This window comes from Gopherus flavomarginatus, chromosome 12 (genome assembly GCF_025201925.1).
Source record: "Gopherus flavomarginatus isolate rGopFla2 chromosome 12, rGopFla2.mat.asm, whole genome shotgun sequence".
Taxonomy (NCBI): Eukaryota; Metazoa; Chordata; order Testudines; family Testudinidae; genus Gopherus; species Gopherus flavomarginatus.
In genome coordinates, this window is record NC_066628.1 from 42,854,784 (window position 1) to 42,869,221 (window position 14,438).

The following is a 14,438-nucleotide window of genomic DNA, read 5'->3' on the forward strand; positions in this document are numbered from 1 at the left end:
ACGGTTCATATGGTAAATATCGAGCCACACCTGACTGATTTTATCAACACACATCGTCTGATTTCAGTGTAACAAAATCAAATGTCAGTGGATTTGATTTGAGCTTTTATTATGACATAGTAGGTGAAATAACTTGCGAGACAACTAACATAAAAGGTTAATGCTGCATAAATGTTGTGCTTACTACAATACTATTAAAACTGCAGAAATTCTATAATCCAAAACCCCAAAGGGTGGCAGCCTCATCATGTTTTTATTTTCCATTCGTATTTATTCCTTTCTCTTAAAGCCTCCTCCTGTTTCAGTATATACTAAGATAGTGCCCCAAATAAACATGTTCTAAGACAAGTTGGTGACTTATTCTGCCCCATTTCTAAAATCTTAGGAGAAGCCCTAGATTCATGCATATAAACCATTCGCTTACCGATGGGTTGAAAAATTATGGTGATCTACATGAGTCAATGAAATTGTTTTAAATATGTCTGATTACAAAAGAAAGCCTTGCTACATGCTAAGTTTGCTCAATATTCCAAAGACATTCAGCTCGATAGTTAGTACATAGCAGATGCTGGATGAACCTCGTCCTGTTTAACATAATCATAGACCGTTTCCTCTTAAACACACCTGGGGAGATCTGGAAAAGGAGTGGGGAAATATTGTTAAAACACAGAAAGACGGGTTGTCAATATTAAGAACGTACATAGCGCTTCACATCTTCTAAGTGATGGACAAACAGTAATCTTCACAATACCCCCACACTGGGAGCAAGGGTAAAATTGGACCAACTGCTACATTTTTTGGATGCTGCCATCTTATGTCCCAGAATCAAAGCTTTCGGGTTTTGTTTTTTTTAAAGGGACAGATCTTCCACTTTTGTAAGTTGGTGTTTTTCCACTGAAGCGCCAGATTTTCAAAGGTATTTAGGCACCTACAGATGCACATGTCCAGCAGCCTAGTGAGATTTTATGGGTTAGGTGGCTAATTCCCACTGAACTCAGCAAGAGTTAGGCACTTTTGAAAATCCCACTAGGTGCTTTTTTAGGCACCTAAATACCTTTGAAAATCTGTTCCTACGGCTGTATCTACACTACAGCCTCTGTCTGCATAACTTATGTCACTCATGGGTGTGAATAAACCACCCCCTGAGCAACATAAGTTACACCAACATAAGCGCTCATAGGCACAGAGCCGTGTCAGTGGGAGAGCACAACTGCTATGAAACTATGGTACCTGAGGCACCACAGAACAAGCCCAACTCTTTGTAGGATCGGGCATATGAAGCAGAATCTCAGACACCACCACGTGCTTGTTGCTAAATGTTGCCTTTTTAATGATGACCACTGTGAGTGTCATACTGCCACAACCCAGGTGCCTAGAACTGTGCAAATAATCACAAGGTATAAACAGATGAGCAGGACAAGGAGTGCAGGGAAGTCAGGAGCTGTATTAATGAGTGCTGCTAGGCAGTCACCAACTTACTCCCAGGTAGAAGGGGATTATGTAGTCAAGTACTTTATTAGCATGACAAGAATCAGGCATAAACTCCTGTTCCCTCAGACATGCGCATTGTCCACTTTTCCCTTCTCCTTTTTGTATCCTGTGCATTTGCAAGGAAGAGAGCAGGTGCACAGAGAACATGAGACTGACTATAGCTCAGCATAGAGTTGTATGAATAGTGAATAACCTTATTTACACCCATGTCTTGTCTCCACTAATACTTGCTGCAGAATGCAACAGCCATACACAGTCTGCTGCTCCCTGCACCAACATCTGTATGATTAGGTGAACTGAAGTCCGTACAACTCTGTGCTATAAGGCAGCAGAGTAGTTGTGGTGTCCAGAAGATTTTAAGTGTATGCTTGATTATTTCAGCTTTAACTTGCACCCTGGATAGTAACCACTGAATAATTTACCAAGGCTTGTGGAGGATTCTCCATCACTGACCACTTTTAAATCCAGATAGGATGTTTTTCTAAATGATTTGCTCTAAAAATTATTTTGGGAAAGTTCTCTGGCCTGTGCAATACAGGAGGTCAGACCAGATGATCACAGTGGTCCCCTCTGGTCTGAGAATCTATGAAAAAATAACATTCTGTGCCAAATTCTCTGCAGGTGTGAACAGACATTACTCATTGACTTCAGTATATACCAGCAGAGAATTCGTCCCTTTATTTTGAAGGAACTATGATGCTTCACAAAGGAGAACACATACCAGTAACTGGGGGGAAAACAAACCCTTTAGACTGGATGAACTAAATTCCTGTTGCAATGTGGGTAGCAGTGTGGATTTAACCAATGCTCAAGGAATTGTTCTTCTGATCTCTGCTCCAAGCGCTGGAGGTAAAGCATGTGTTCCTGTTTTGAGAAAAGAAAACAGCGTTAAACTTGTGTATTCACTCAATTCTGGTGTAAGCCCATTGAATTCAGTGGGATTTCACACCTTACAAAGGGGCTGAATTTAACCCAGAGAGTGAAGCTATGTCACCTTGAAAATAGCCTGCAAATCAGGCTGATCAAATCTCACCATTGTTACTGCATTCCATGAATACTCCTGTTAGTGTTTATTTTTACAGGCAGACATTTGCATTAGTGCTAAGAGAGAAATTTGCATGGACACTATGTTTTTTTTAAAATACACACACTAAAGCTTCTGCTGGCCCAGAGGGTGGACATGGATTTTTGCAGGAACATCTACAGCAGCTTAAAACCACGGAATGATTCTGGATCACTGAGTAGTTCTAAAGGAGATTCTGGTAAGTACCAGTCATTCACTGATCTTCCTTACGAGATCGATAAAATTCTATGTTTTTTCCATGTAAGTAAATCGAATGTATTGGTATGACATTCCCCGACCCTTTAAAAGGGTTCTAGTTCACAAGTGTAATCAGCTTTCCTGCAAACATTAACAATTCTCTCTCTCTGTTTTCATTGTACATTTGAACATTACCATCATACCAACATATATCATGCTGAACTTTTATATTGCACGTTCTCTACTATCACCTGTTGTAACCCCATCTGGATATGGATCACCTAGCTAACAGAGAAATGCCAGCCCATTTTCAGTGTCACTTCTTCCCCATCCTGGGTGATTTTTGAGGTCTGATATCTCACAACCCATCAGGGCTAGAAAGAATTGCCATATATCCCAGGTTTTCAATGGTTTACTATGACTTGTGGTGGTCAATGAGATGTAATTCTTTGGGGTGGGCACTAGTCCCTTGGATGTGTTCAGTATCCTGGGCTAGTTTATCCCTGAAGAGAAAGGTAGTTTGCAGTATCCCTTCCCATCCAAAAACTCCCAAGGTCTATTATGCGTGATGCTTTCCCAGAGTTATCTGATTCTGTTTCTTCCCCAGTTTTATGCTTATAAACTCTATTTACACTGAAATCCCAATTTGTTTTCTGAATGACCTTACATATATATACTGTACATGTACAGTAGCAATGAATTGCATACTTCCTTATTTGACAAAAGCACCATCTGTTATGTCATCAATAATTAGCACAAATCTAATAGTGCTACTTAGACTGTGCTCCCTCAGCCAGCAGGCTGGCCTTCTCTAGAGAGATATATGCTCCAAAACATTGTTTGACCCAAAGTACTTGGCATGTCCCTTTAAGCATATTATGATATAGGCCACTTATCAGTTCTGGTGGTGTTAGTTCTCTGTTTGAACTGAACATTATACCTTAAACCTAGGGCACCAGATTCAGGATGCAAGAGAGATGAGGTAAGTATCAGAATATACTGGCTGAGATTTTTAAAGCTGCCTCCTGGGTTTTCATGCTTCAGTAAGTATCCAAATCCCCTATGCAGAATGGAAAACTCAGCCAACAGCATTATAAGTGGAGAAAGTAGGACCACAGAAGTAAAAAAATAATTCAGGCCTGGTCCAGCATCCTTGAAGTTAATAAGAGTTTTGTCATTGACCTCAATGGGCGCAGGCTCTAAATAAGTAAAGGCAGAGGTGAAATGAGTCACATGGCAATAATCACAGGCACTACCAAAGTCCATTTCAGAAATAGGGGGCTTTTAAAACTACCTTTGGAATTTACTTGCAACTGTCTTGAGAAAAAAAATAGTGGCCAGCAATATCTGTTGTACTTTCTACCACAGTGGAGACTTCCTCAATCTACTGATTCACTAAAGAGCGAATTTATTTATACCACTCCCATTCCTGTGGTATCTGATCTCCGCTGAAGTTAATTAGAAGCCTCCCAGTCGACTTCACTGGGAGCAGGAGCAGACCCCCTCGTTTTCAGTAGTTCCCCAAAATAAAATCTAGCTATGCCCAGTGCATTTTCACCATTCAGAAATGAAAACCCTCAGCAATCATTAGATCTCTCCAAAGGCAGGCAGCCGAGAAATGGGTTCCTTTCACAGCTGAATGTACTACTCTACAGCCACAACTTCAATCAATTTGATGTGAGATACAAAGGCAGTGTCTCACCGGTGGAGTAGCTACTAGTTTCTGTTATGAAATTTTAAATAAAAGGTGTTTGAAAAAAATAGCTTTCGCACAAAATGAAATATGTGTGATTGTTCCCCACCTAAAGCCAGTCTACGCTGGTTATAGTCATTGCATCAGAACATGTTTTCTTACCAGGGGTTCTTAAATTTCATTGCACCACGACCCCCTTCTGACAACAAAAATTAATGCACAACCCCAGGAGGGGGGAACCAAAGCCTGAGCCTGCCTGAGCCCCACTGCCCCAAGGGGGAGGGGAAACCAAAGCCCAAGGGCTTCAGCCTCAGCTCGAGGTTCTGTAGCGTAAGCTCTGCCAGCCAGGGCTGAAGGCCCGGCCTTTGGTCCTGAGTTGGGGGGCTCGGTCTTTGGCTTCGGCCCTGGGCAGTGGGGCTCGGGCTTTGGTCGCAGGCTCCAGCAAGTCTAATGCCAGCCCTGATAGCCCCATTAAACAGGGTCACGACACACTTTGGGGTCCCTATCCACAGTCTGAGAACCAAATCCAATGCTTTTTCCCCAGTAGTAGTAGACAACACCTCAGGTGCTCTGCTTCCCCAGTCCTCAATTGTCCCAACAGTTTCATGCAGGGTGGTAAAATATTTGCCTAGCTTTGATACTAACTCATATGTTCTCGGAGTGGTGAGGAGGGAATACAGACACCTGTCGTTGGCTGCAATTTTTTTTTTTTGGTTAGTTGTGGTGGTGGTGAGGGGGAAGGGCTTGTGTCAAAAAGAAAAAAACTGCTGACAGGTTGAACAATAGCTGTCATTTAAACTAGGCACATTAAACGCCTCTCCTTAGAGAATGTAGTTATAATGGAAATGGCCAATAAACCTTCCCTTTAGCACCCTAAGTAAAACGCACTAATGAAATCAGCTGTCTCATCGAATCCTGGCTGCTTTGGGAGTCAGACGAAATACAGATCTTTTCCTAAGAGTCTATATTAAAGGTAAAATCCTTCCTATTTAATTTGCACTAGGTTTAATCATCCATCAATTTTTAAACCAGCTATATTTTCTCATTAGCACACATGCTCTGCAAAGGGATGGTTGATTAATTGCTCTTCAAAGCTTAGCACAACTAAAAGGACTGTAGAGAGAAAAGATGGGTGACGTTAATAGCGTTTATTGGACCAACTTCTGTTGGTGAGAGAGATGAGCTATTGAGTTTACATAGAGTTCTTCTTCAGCCCTGACTGAGCATGAGCTGGCTTAATACATGTACCATTTACTTAAAATAAATTAACAGAGGTAGTTTAGCAAGTGCGTTCATCCCAGTGTAAATTTCACCCTGGTGCAAAGGACTCCTTAAACTCTGTGGTCAGACTGTGCAAGAGGCTGCTGGAGTTACACAAGGGAATCTCTGCACCTCTTATGTGCAGAGAAGGGGAAATCTCCATTCTCAGCATAGACTGGTATGGTTTTTTTTTTCCTTCTGGAAAATTTAAATTTTTCATCAAAAACCAAAGATGGGGGGACTTTAATGAAACGTTGCCATTTTCTGTGGGAAAGATGGTTTTGTCTAAAACCTAATGTTTCATTGAAAGAAAAAGCTTCAACAGAAAAATTTCAACCAGCCCTAATGGCATGGGAAGTGGCACTGGGGAGAGGGCAAGGCCAGACCAGCAGTGAACAAAGATCCACTGCTGTGTGGCTCCTGTAGCCTTAAAACCCCCCTGCCAGTGAAGACAAGAGGCTGCGGTCATTATTCTTGCTCATTACTGGGACTTGCTGTGAAGGCTGTGTGAATTTCACCTACCTGGATCACAAGTTTTATGTAACATGCTGTTGTGCAGGAATGTATCCAATCCATTTTTTTCTGATCTATTCTATTACATTTAATAGCCATCCTGGTGTTGCTGCATATCATTTTAGGTGGAACCTGGGTTCCTGCTAATGTCCTGCCCCTGAATGAGGCTGCTTTGACCATACTTTGAAACCAGTATAATCCAGGATGTTGAGGTCAGCTGGGGAGCCTATGGCCAGTGGTTTTTGCTGCATTTGGCCATGTAGGGTACGGCTCCCATTGTCTCAGGTCGGTGGGGCACTCTGATGTTGGAAGAGTCATTGTGTCAGGATTGATGTGGTGATGCCAATGTGGTGGACAAAGAGGAGAGTGTGTAAGTGGGCAGAGTTGTAAATTCAGCTCTCCCTGGCTGCCAGATGGGTTATTCCTGGCTAGTATGCACTAACCAGGGGATAGAGGGAACTACCACCCTTCCCCAACCACATGCTCTGTACACACTGGGCTCAAGTCTGCAAGGTGCTGAGCGTCCTCAACTCCCACTAACATGAGGTGTACTCAGCATCTTGTCAGATTGAGCCCATTATGCTCATCATATGTGCACAGTATATTGTCCGCTTTCTGGCTTCTGTGGCTTTTAGCCTCTTTACAACCATATAATTTTAACACCGTATATTTACTTTGGAGAGAAATGTGCAGTAATTTTTAAATGCTGTAAGTAGTTTTTGAGAAGTCTGGGGCTGTATCACACATCCTGTCAAAAGCAAGTAAAACAGAAGGGTCCTCTCTGTCTTTTTTTTTTTTATTTTTCTTTGTATTTTTAATGTGCTAAATAAGTAAATAATAGCAAATATTATGTGAAAAAAACATACAGTTACTTTACTCTAACAATTAAAGAAGTGACTACTCTCATAATATATAAACCTATCCCTAGCACTTGTAGAAAAAATTAATAGATGCAGCTAAATGGCTTTTAAAGTCAGTTCTGAGCTACCTAAATCTCCACACTGACCACTGACACCTGCATCCCTCTGCCAGCTTTCAGTGCAAAATGTAAAGCAAGCAAACTACACTTTGTACTGCAGAGTTTAATTTTTCAGAAATAACGTGATGAACTAAACATTTGTACAGACGAGATGCTATCTTTTGATCAATAATTGATTCTACACTTTAAAATGATGACCGACGTAGATTATAGATAACCCCCACACTTCGCAGGTATGTACAGTCCCAAGATATTCATCATTCAGAGAATGCTATCCAACAGTAGTTTAAAGAGTGGAAAGGGGTTTACAAAATATTTCAGTCCATTGTTTAAAAGAGTCGAGTTTGCAACCAGATACACTGATTGAGTAGAATCCTATCTATGCAAATACAACATTAAGCACAATATACAATGAACTGTTCTAGTGTATTCGTTTTTAAAAGAAAAATTAAAAATCACCCTCATTGGCTCATCAGGGAAACCAGCTTTTCTTGGTCTATCTTCACGACGGGTTCTCAGAATCTGTTTAGCTTCTTTTTCAGTCAAAATTGGTGAAGTATCTAAAGGAGGAGGGAGGAAGAAATAAAGTATGAAATTAACACAAAGTTAATATTTTATCTTTCAGGTCCATGGTGAAATGTTTTCAGGTCTGATTTTTGTCAATACACAAAGTGCTCTTTCATTACAGCCCCTTCCCAGGGGATATTGCATTCCAGAAGAGATGAGTGGAATTTTAAACCATTTTTATAATATACTTGTGTTTTTTATAAGCTAATGCTACTAACAATACGCAAAACCTTCTCAGAACACCATATTATAACAGTCCTTCCCAAAATTAGAAAACTATAACTGCACCTACCTATTTAATATTTGTATTAATCCTGCCAGTTTTTTGTTAAATTGATTTCTATGTTGCACTATTTTTAGGGCTATTTTTCAAACCAAAGCTAACTACTCTGACTTTCGTTGAAATAAGTATTAAGACAAAGAAATTGCATTAAATGGTGAAATAGTCAAGGACATTAAATATGTAGATTTATAAATGAAAACATCTTTCTTTTTAATCAATAAATGACTCCAAGGTTGTGATATAGAGATAAAAATGCCTGTATGGTAGTATGATTGTTAAAAATAAAATTACTGGAAGGCTGCAGTATAACATGATATTTAATATCATTATACTGTAACAGGTAAAAAAAAAAGCAAATATTAAGATACCTAAATACAAGATTAAAACATTAATATTATCATCAAACGCACTCCAGCTCTATGAACATTAGCTGATTTGTTCGATATGAACTCCTACCTGTAAAAATAGTCAAGATGACCAAAATGAAGATAAACACAAGTAACTTCATTTTGATTCTGCTTTCTCTCAGCCTGTTCCAAAATGAATAACACTGACTGAGGTATTAGCCTATTTGAAGCAGCTACGTCAGTCACAGATGTTTGTTTATGCTTTGACTAATTTGACTTACAGTATGATTTGGACTTTGAAGACATCTGGGTCTAAGTTTTGAATACAGCTATTATCAGCTTAAACATTCTCTGTTCCTGACTGAAAGAAAATAGAAAAGCTTACTATTCCACTGCAGTTTTCCAAGTTATACTAGATATTTTAACTCTGTGAAGATAAAACACGTTGCATTACATTCAGCATGGCAAGGTATGGTTTTAATAGTGTGATTCAAGAGAAATAATAATTTAAAAAAAAAACAAACCTAGACTCTTGAGCTTTAATTTGGCAGGCAGCCAGTGAGGGGCCCCTGTGTCAAAGGGTGCTGCATATATGACCTTATTCAAGCATAAAGTTGCATCTTAATATGTTGGTTTAACTCTTGAAAAGCTGAACTACCATAGCTAAAGTATGGAGAGTTTATCGAATGGACAGAATCGTGGAAATTAATACTCAGTTAATTCTACTGTTTGCAAGGAAAGTCAGAAATGGACAAGATTGTAAATATCCTTGCTAGTAAACATAACCTGATAGGAAAAGGACACACCTGGCAGATGCGAGAGAACAACCAGATTTCTAAAGAATTAGCTTACCGGTTTCTGCCTTTTTAAAAACTGAACTTTTGTACTTCCCTCAAAGTGCAATGTGACAGACATTCAGAACCATCCACACAACACCCAGTAGTTTTTAGGATGAGAAATAACTTTTCCCTGTGAAACTCCACTGGGTGTAATGTAGTCAGAAAGCAACAACTCAGTTTAGAGCTCAAGTAGGACTGCAATGATTAGCACCAACTCCAGAGGGAAGAGTACCACCAACTGAATCACCACCACCATGCTTCCAGCAGCACCTGGATTTCACTTGGAGATCTCCCAACCAGGCCCTACACTTCTTAGCTTATAAAATCTGACACTCACAGGCTAGCATGGTGCAGCTGCCACTGTAAAGGTTGACCCCACTCAAAATAGCCAGTGAAGTGAAGCAGTGAAATCTAGTGAACTAAGCATAGAGCCAGGGCTGCCCAGAAGAGGGGGCAAGTGGGGCAATTTGCCCCAGACCCTGCAGAGGCCCCCATATTATAGAATATAGTATTCTATAATATTGCAACTTTTTTATGGAAGGGGCCCCCAAAATTGCTTTTCCCCAGGCCCCCTGAATCCTCTGGGCAGCCCTGCATAGAGCTAGTAGCAAGGAACTCCTGAGTTCCAGTCCCAACTCTGTCACAGACCTGTTGTGTGGCTATGCTCAAAAAGGCCAGGAGTTTTCAAAAGTAGCCACTAATTTTGGGTACCTTGATTTTTCAGTGCACAACTTGAGAGACTTACAGCCTGACTTCCAATGAATGAATTACGTATTGTTAGGGCCCTACCAAATTCCCGGCCATGAGAAATGCGTCACATACCGTGAAATCTGGTCTCCCTCGGTGAAATCTGGTCTTTTGTGTGCTTTTACCCTATGCTATACAAATTTCCTGGGGGGAGACCAACATTTCTCAAACTAGGGGTTCTCACCCAAGAGGGAGTTGCAGGGGGCTAGCGGTATTGCAACCCTTACTTCTTCACTGCCTTCAGAGCTGGGTGGCCAGAGAGTGGAGGTTGTTGGCTGGGTGTCCAGCTCTGAAGGCAGTGCGCCGCCAGCAATACCATGCCATGCCACCCTTACTTCTGTGCTGCTGCCTTCAGAGCTGGGTTCCTGGCCAGCAGCCGCCACTCTCCAGCCACCCAGCTGTGAAGGCAGCCCCCACCAGCAGTAGCAGAAGTAAGGGTAGCAGTACCGCAACCCCCCCCTACAATAACCTGGTGACCCTGCCACAACTCCTATTTGAGTCAGGACCCCTACAATTACACCACCATGAAAATTCAGATTTACATATCTGAAATCATGAAATTTATGATTTTTAAAATCCTATGACCATGAAATTGACCAAAATGGACTGTGAATTTGATAGGACCCTACGTATTGCATAGTGTGAACTTATGTAATTATTAAGATTTTTTTTTCTGGGTACTGACCTTTTTGTTCTCTCTTATTGCCATTTTCCTTCATCTACAATAAAAGTCATTCAGCCTGAACGTTTATGAAAACACATTTGCTTGGGTACAGACTGTTCAAAGAAAATAAGCTCAGATTTATGGAAAGGACAATTCATGTTCAACAAATGTGATTTGGGGAAAAGTTTTGACACAGTACCACCTAAAAGACTCTGAGGGGAGTTAGGCACCAAGATGATATTAAACTTCAGTGGCAGTTAGGAGCCTAACTCCCTTAGGCTTGTTTTAAAATCCCAGCCCAGAGGTGGGCAAACTATGGCCCAGGGGCCGCATCTGGCCCTCCAGACATTTTAATCCAGCTCACGAGCTCCCACCAGGGAGTGGGGTCTGGGGCTTGCCGTGCTCTGGCACTCCAGCTGAGGAGCGGGATCAGGGCTTTGCCTCACTCCACACAGCTCGCAGAAGCATCAGCAGGTCCCTCCTTAAGCTCCTACATGTAGGGGCAGCCAGGGGGCTCTGCGCACTGCTCCTGCCCCAAGCGCTGCCCCCACAACTCCCATTGGCCAAGAATCCTGGCCAACGGGAGCTGCAGGGCGGTGCCTGCAAACAGGGCAGCGCACAGAGTCGCCAGGCCATGCTGCCGCATAGGAGCTGGAGTGAGGACATGCTGCTGCTTCTGGGAGCTACTTGAGGTAAGCACTGCCTGGAGCCTGCACCCCGACCCCATCTCACACCCCAACCCCCCTGCCCCAGCCCTGATCCTGCCCCCACCCGCCAAATCCCTCAGTCCCAGCCTGGAGCACCCTCCTGAGCTCCCAATCCCTCATCCCCAGCCCCATCCCAGAGCCCGCACCCCCAGCCAAAGCCCTCACCCCATCCTGCACGCCAGCCCCCAATTTTGCGAGCATTCATGTCCCACCATACAATTTCCATACCCAGATGTGGCCCTCAAGTCAAAAAGTTTGCCCACCCCTGCTATAAGGGTAGTTTAAGGTTGATGTGGTAAATTTGGTATTAATAGGAATATTCTTGGCTGAATGCAAAATTGGCTTAGTCACCAAAATCAAAGTAGTGAGAGACGGAAACTGATCAGATAGGAGCAGTGAGGAAAACAGGATTTATTCATACAGACATAATCAGGAGAAAGCAGATTGGAACAATGTAAGGAGATGCTGAGTTGGGGTTGGTCCCTTACTGCAAGAAATTTAATTTAAAATGGAAAAAATAGGGACAAGGACAATGTAGATTAGAAAAATGTATCTATGTTCTAGCTATCTGTAAAGGCTACAAACACTAGGATTTCATTTTCTGGAAAATAAGAGATTGAGTCAAATTCAGGCCACCTCTTCTGCAAAGGTGTAAGCGGCAGAAAGATAAACTGGGAGGGAAACAGTAGGGCACCAGTATTTTGCTCTGCTGTTTCAGGCTTTCACAAACCCCAATTACTGGAGGCAGAAAGAGGGCAGAGTGCTGTGGGAGAGGTCATGGTTGGCACATGTTAGTGCAACACTACTTAGCCCAGCATCCCTTATACTTTAGGCTGGTGATTTCTATCCTTGACAGCACAACTCAGCAGAGGAGATGTGCACAGAGCTGCAACTTGGTCAAAGGCTGAGTCCATGGTATTTTTGCTGCTTTTATATACACCCATTTTGTTTCACAAAATTGAATCAGACCTAAAAAGAGAATACCACCAACGTTGTAGTGAGCAGCCTCAGAATACAGAAAGGGTGGGTTCCAGGAAACTGACAGAGGATGACAAGCTCAAGAACAAGAATATAAACTGAAACTAAAAACAGAGGGGAGTCTTGGTGCAGAATTAAATCTTAATTTCTGTTGACAACTATAAAATGGAATTTAGAGATAATTCTTTATACCTGAGGTAATAGAAAGAAAAGTTACAACAGTATAAGCCTACCCACTTAACCTGCAGAAGATACCCTGTGTTTGCTTTGTTCAGGGTCCTGAACTTCTTCTATAGTCTAGCCATTAAATTTGCTCTGGAGTTGATGGACTGCAGTTCTGTGTGAATGGCCGAAAATAAGCCTTTGTTGGGCTCTTGCAAAATCCAACTGGAGCTTAAAAAGGGGAAGCATAAGAATCTTTAATCAGCCAGTACAGTACTTAGGATTTGAGAGATCAGGCCCTGATATTAATGAGTGAAGCCCTGTGCATTGTTTTCAAAACGTGACAGAGCCCTGTGGCAACGTCTGACTGGATTCTGCCTTCAAACGCTAAAAATCTGCAGTGACTCTGCTACGCTCGGCACAGTTACTGCTGAATCACACCCGTGATGCCCAGAGCAGAATCTGCCCTTGTATCTTTAGATGGATGGACGTTCAGAGTGGGGTCTCGCCTCTGTGCCTGAGGGGCCCCTTACTTTGTTTGCAGACCATTCATTTTCAGTCCCTGAACCAGAGGGGCCTTTGCTTTGCCCCTGCCCTGCCTATGAGTACTCAAGCAGCGCTGCCCTGCCTGCTTCCCCTCCTCTTTCGTGTGCCCCTCTGCTCCTCCAGTTGCCTGCTTCCTCTCCTCTCTCCTGATGCCCCTCTGCCCCTCCGCCCACTTGCTTCCCCTCCTTGCTCCTGATGCCTCTCCAGCTACCTGCTTCCCCTTCTCTCTCCTGATGTCCCTCAGTCCCTCCAGCTGCCTCTTCCCCTCCTCTCTGCTGGGCCCCTCCAGCTGCCTGTTCCCCTCCTCTCTGCTGGGCCCCTCCGCCCCTCCAGCTGCCTCTTCCCCTCCTCTCTGCTGGGTCCCTCCGCCCCTCCAGCCGCCTGCTCCCCCTCCTCTCTGCTGGATCCCTCCGCCCCTCCAGCCGCTTGCTCCCCCTCCTCTCTGCTGGGCCCCTCCGCCCCTCCAGCTGCCTCTTCCCCTCCTCTCTGCTGGGCCCCTCCAGCTGCCTGTTCCCCTCCTCTCTGCTGGGCCCCTCCGCCCCTCCAGCCGCCTGCTCCCCCTCCTCTCTGCTGGGCCCCTCCGCCCCTCCAGCTGCCTCTTCCCCTCCTCTCTGCTGGGTCCCTCCGCCCCTCCAGCCGCCTGCTCCCCCTCCTCTCTGCTGGGCCCCTCCGCCCCTCCAGCCGCCTCTTCCCCTCCTCTCTGCTGGATCCCTCCGCCCCTCCAGCCGCCTCTTCCCCTCCTCTCTGCTGGGCCCCTCCGCCCCTCCAGCCGCCAGCTCCCCTCCTCTCTGCTGGATCCCTCCGCCCCTCCAGCCGCCAGCTCCCCTCCTCTCTGCTGGGTCCCTCCGCCCCTCCAGCTGCCTGTTCCCCTCCTCTCTGCTGGATCCCTCCGCCCCTCCAGCCGCCTGCTCCCCCTCCTCTCTGCTGGGCCCCTCCGCCCCTCCAGCCGCCTCTTCCCCTCCTCTCTGCTGGGTCCCTCCGCCCCTCCAGCCGCCAGCTCCCCTCCTCTCTGCTGGGTCCCTCCGCCCCTCCAGCCGCCTGCTCCCCCTCCTCTCTGCTGGGCCCCTCCGCCCCTCCAGCCCTCCGCTCCCCCTCCCCTCTGCTGGATCCCTCCGCCCCTCCAGCCGCCTGCTCCCCCTCCCCTCTGCTGGATCCCTCCGCCCCTCCAGCTGCCTCTTCCCCTCCTCTCGGCTGGATCCCTCCGCCCCTCCAGTGCCTGCGTCCTCTCCTCTCTGCTGGATCCCTCCGCCCCTCCAGCCGCCCGCTTCCCTCCTCTTCCCCTGCCCCCTCCCTCTCTCCTCCTTTCAAGACCATTTCCGGTTGCCGGCCCGTCTCCTAGCAACCCCCATCAGCAGCCACCGCCCCCGATGGGGCCTCGTCTCGGCTCCTTCCGCTTCCGCA

At 44.8% G+C, this 14,438-nt stretch overlaps 1 protein-coding gene across 2 annotated transcripts; it reads right to left on the minus strand.

Annotated features, from left to right (window-relative positions):
* Positions 1-246: 246 nt before the first annotated feature.
* C12H17orf67 (chromosome 12 C17orf67 homolog) lies at positions 247-13,099 on the minus strand. 2 transcript variants are annotated; one of them, XM_050921434.1, is made up of 5 exons: positions 12,563-13,099; positions 8,676-8,755; positions 7,657-7,757; positions 2,213-2,355; positions 247-634 (listed from the first exon to the last, which is right to left on the minus strand). In XM_050921434.1, the coding sequence occupies exons 2-4, from the start codon at positions 8,698-8,700 to the stop codon at positions 2,239-2,241; spliced, it is 243 nt and encodes an 80-aa protein (XP_050777391.1). In that variant the 5' UTR covers positions 8,701-8,755; positions 12,563-13,099; the 3' UTR covers positions 247-634; positions 2,213-2,238. The 2 variants fall into 2 exon arrangements, with proteins under 2 accessions (XP_050777391.1, XP_050777390.1); XM_050921433.1 differs by lacking the exon at positions 12,563-13,099 and adding an exon at positions 10,666-10,729.
* Positions 13,100-14,438: the final 1,339 nt, after the last annotated feature.

What these genes read in the sequence shown, in the direction of transcription:
- C12H17orf67 (XM_050921434.1), bottom strand. Translation starts at nt 8,700, where the DNA reads ATGTCTTCAAAGTCCAAATCATACT. An exon ending in TTCAAAGTCCAAATCATACT is followed by an intron (nt 7,758 to 8,675) that starts GTAAGTCAAATT and finishes CTCCTCCTTTAG; the next exon opens with ATACTTCACCAATTTTGACT. An exon ending in TCCCTGATGAGCCAATGAGG is followed by an intron (nt 2,356 to 7,656) that starts GTGATTTTTAAT and finishes TTCTCAAAACAG; the next exon opens with GAACACATGCTTTACCTCCA.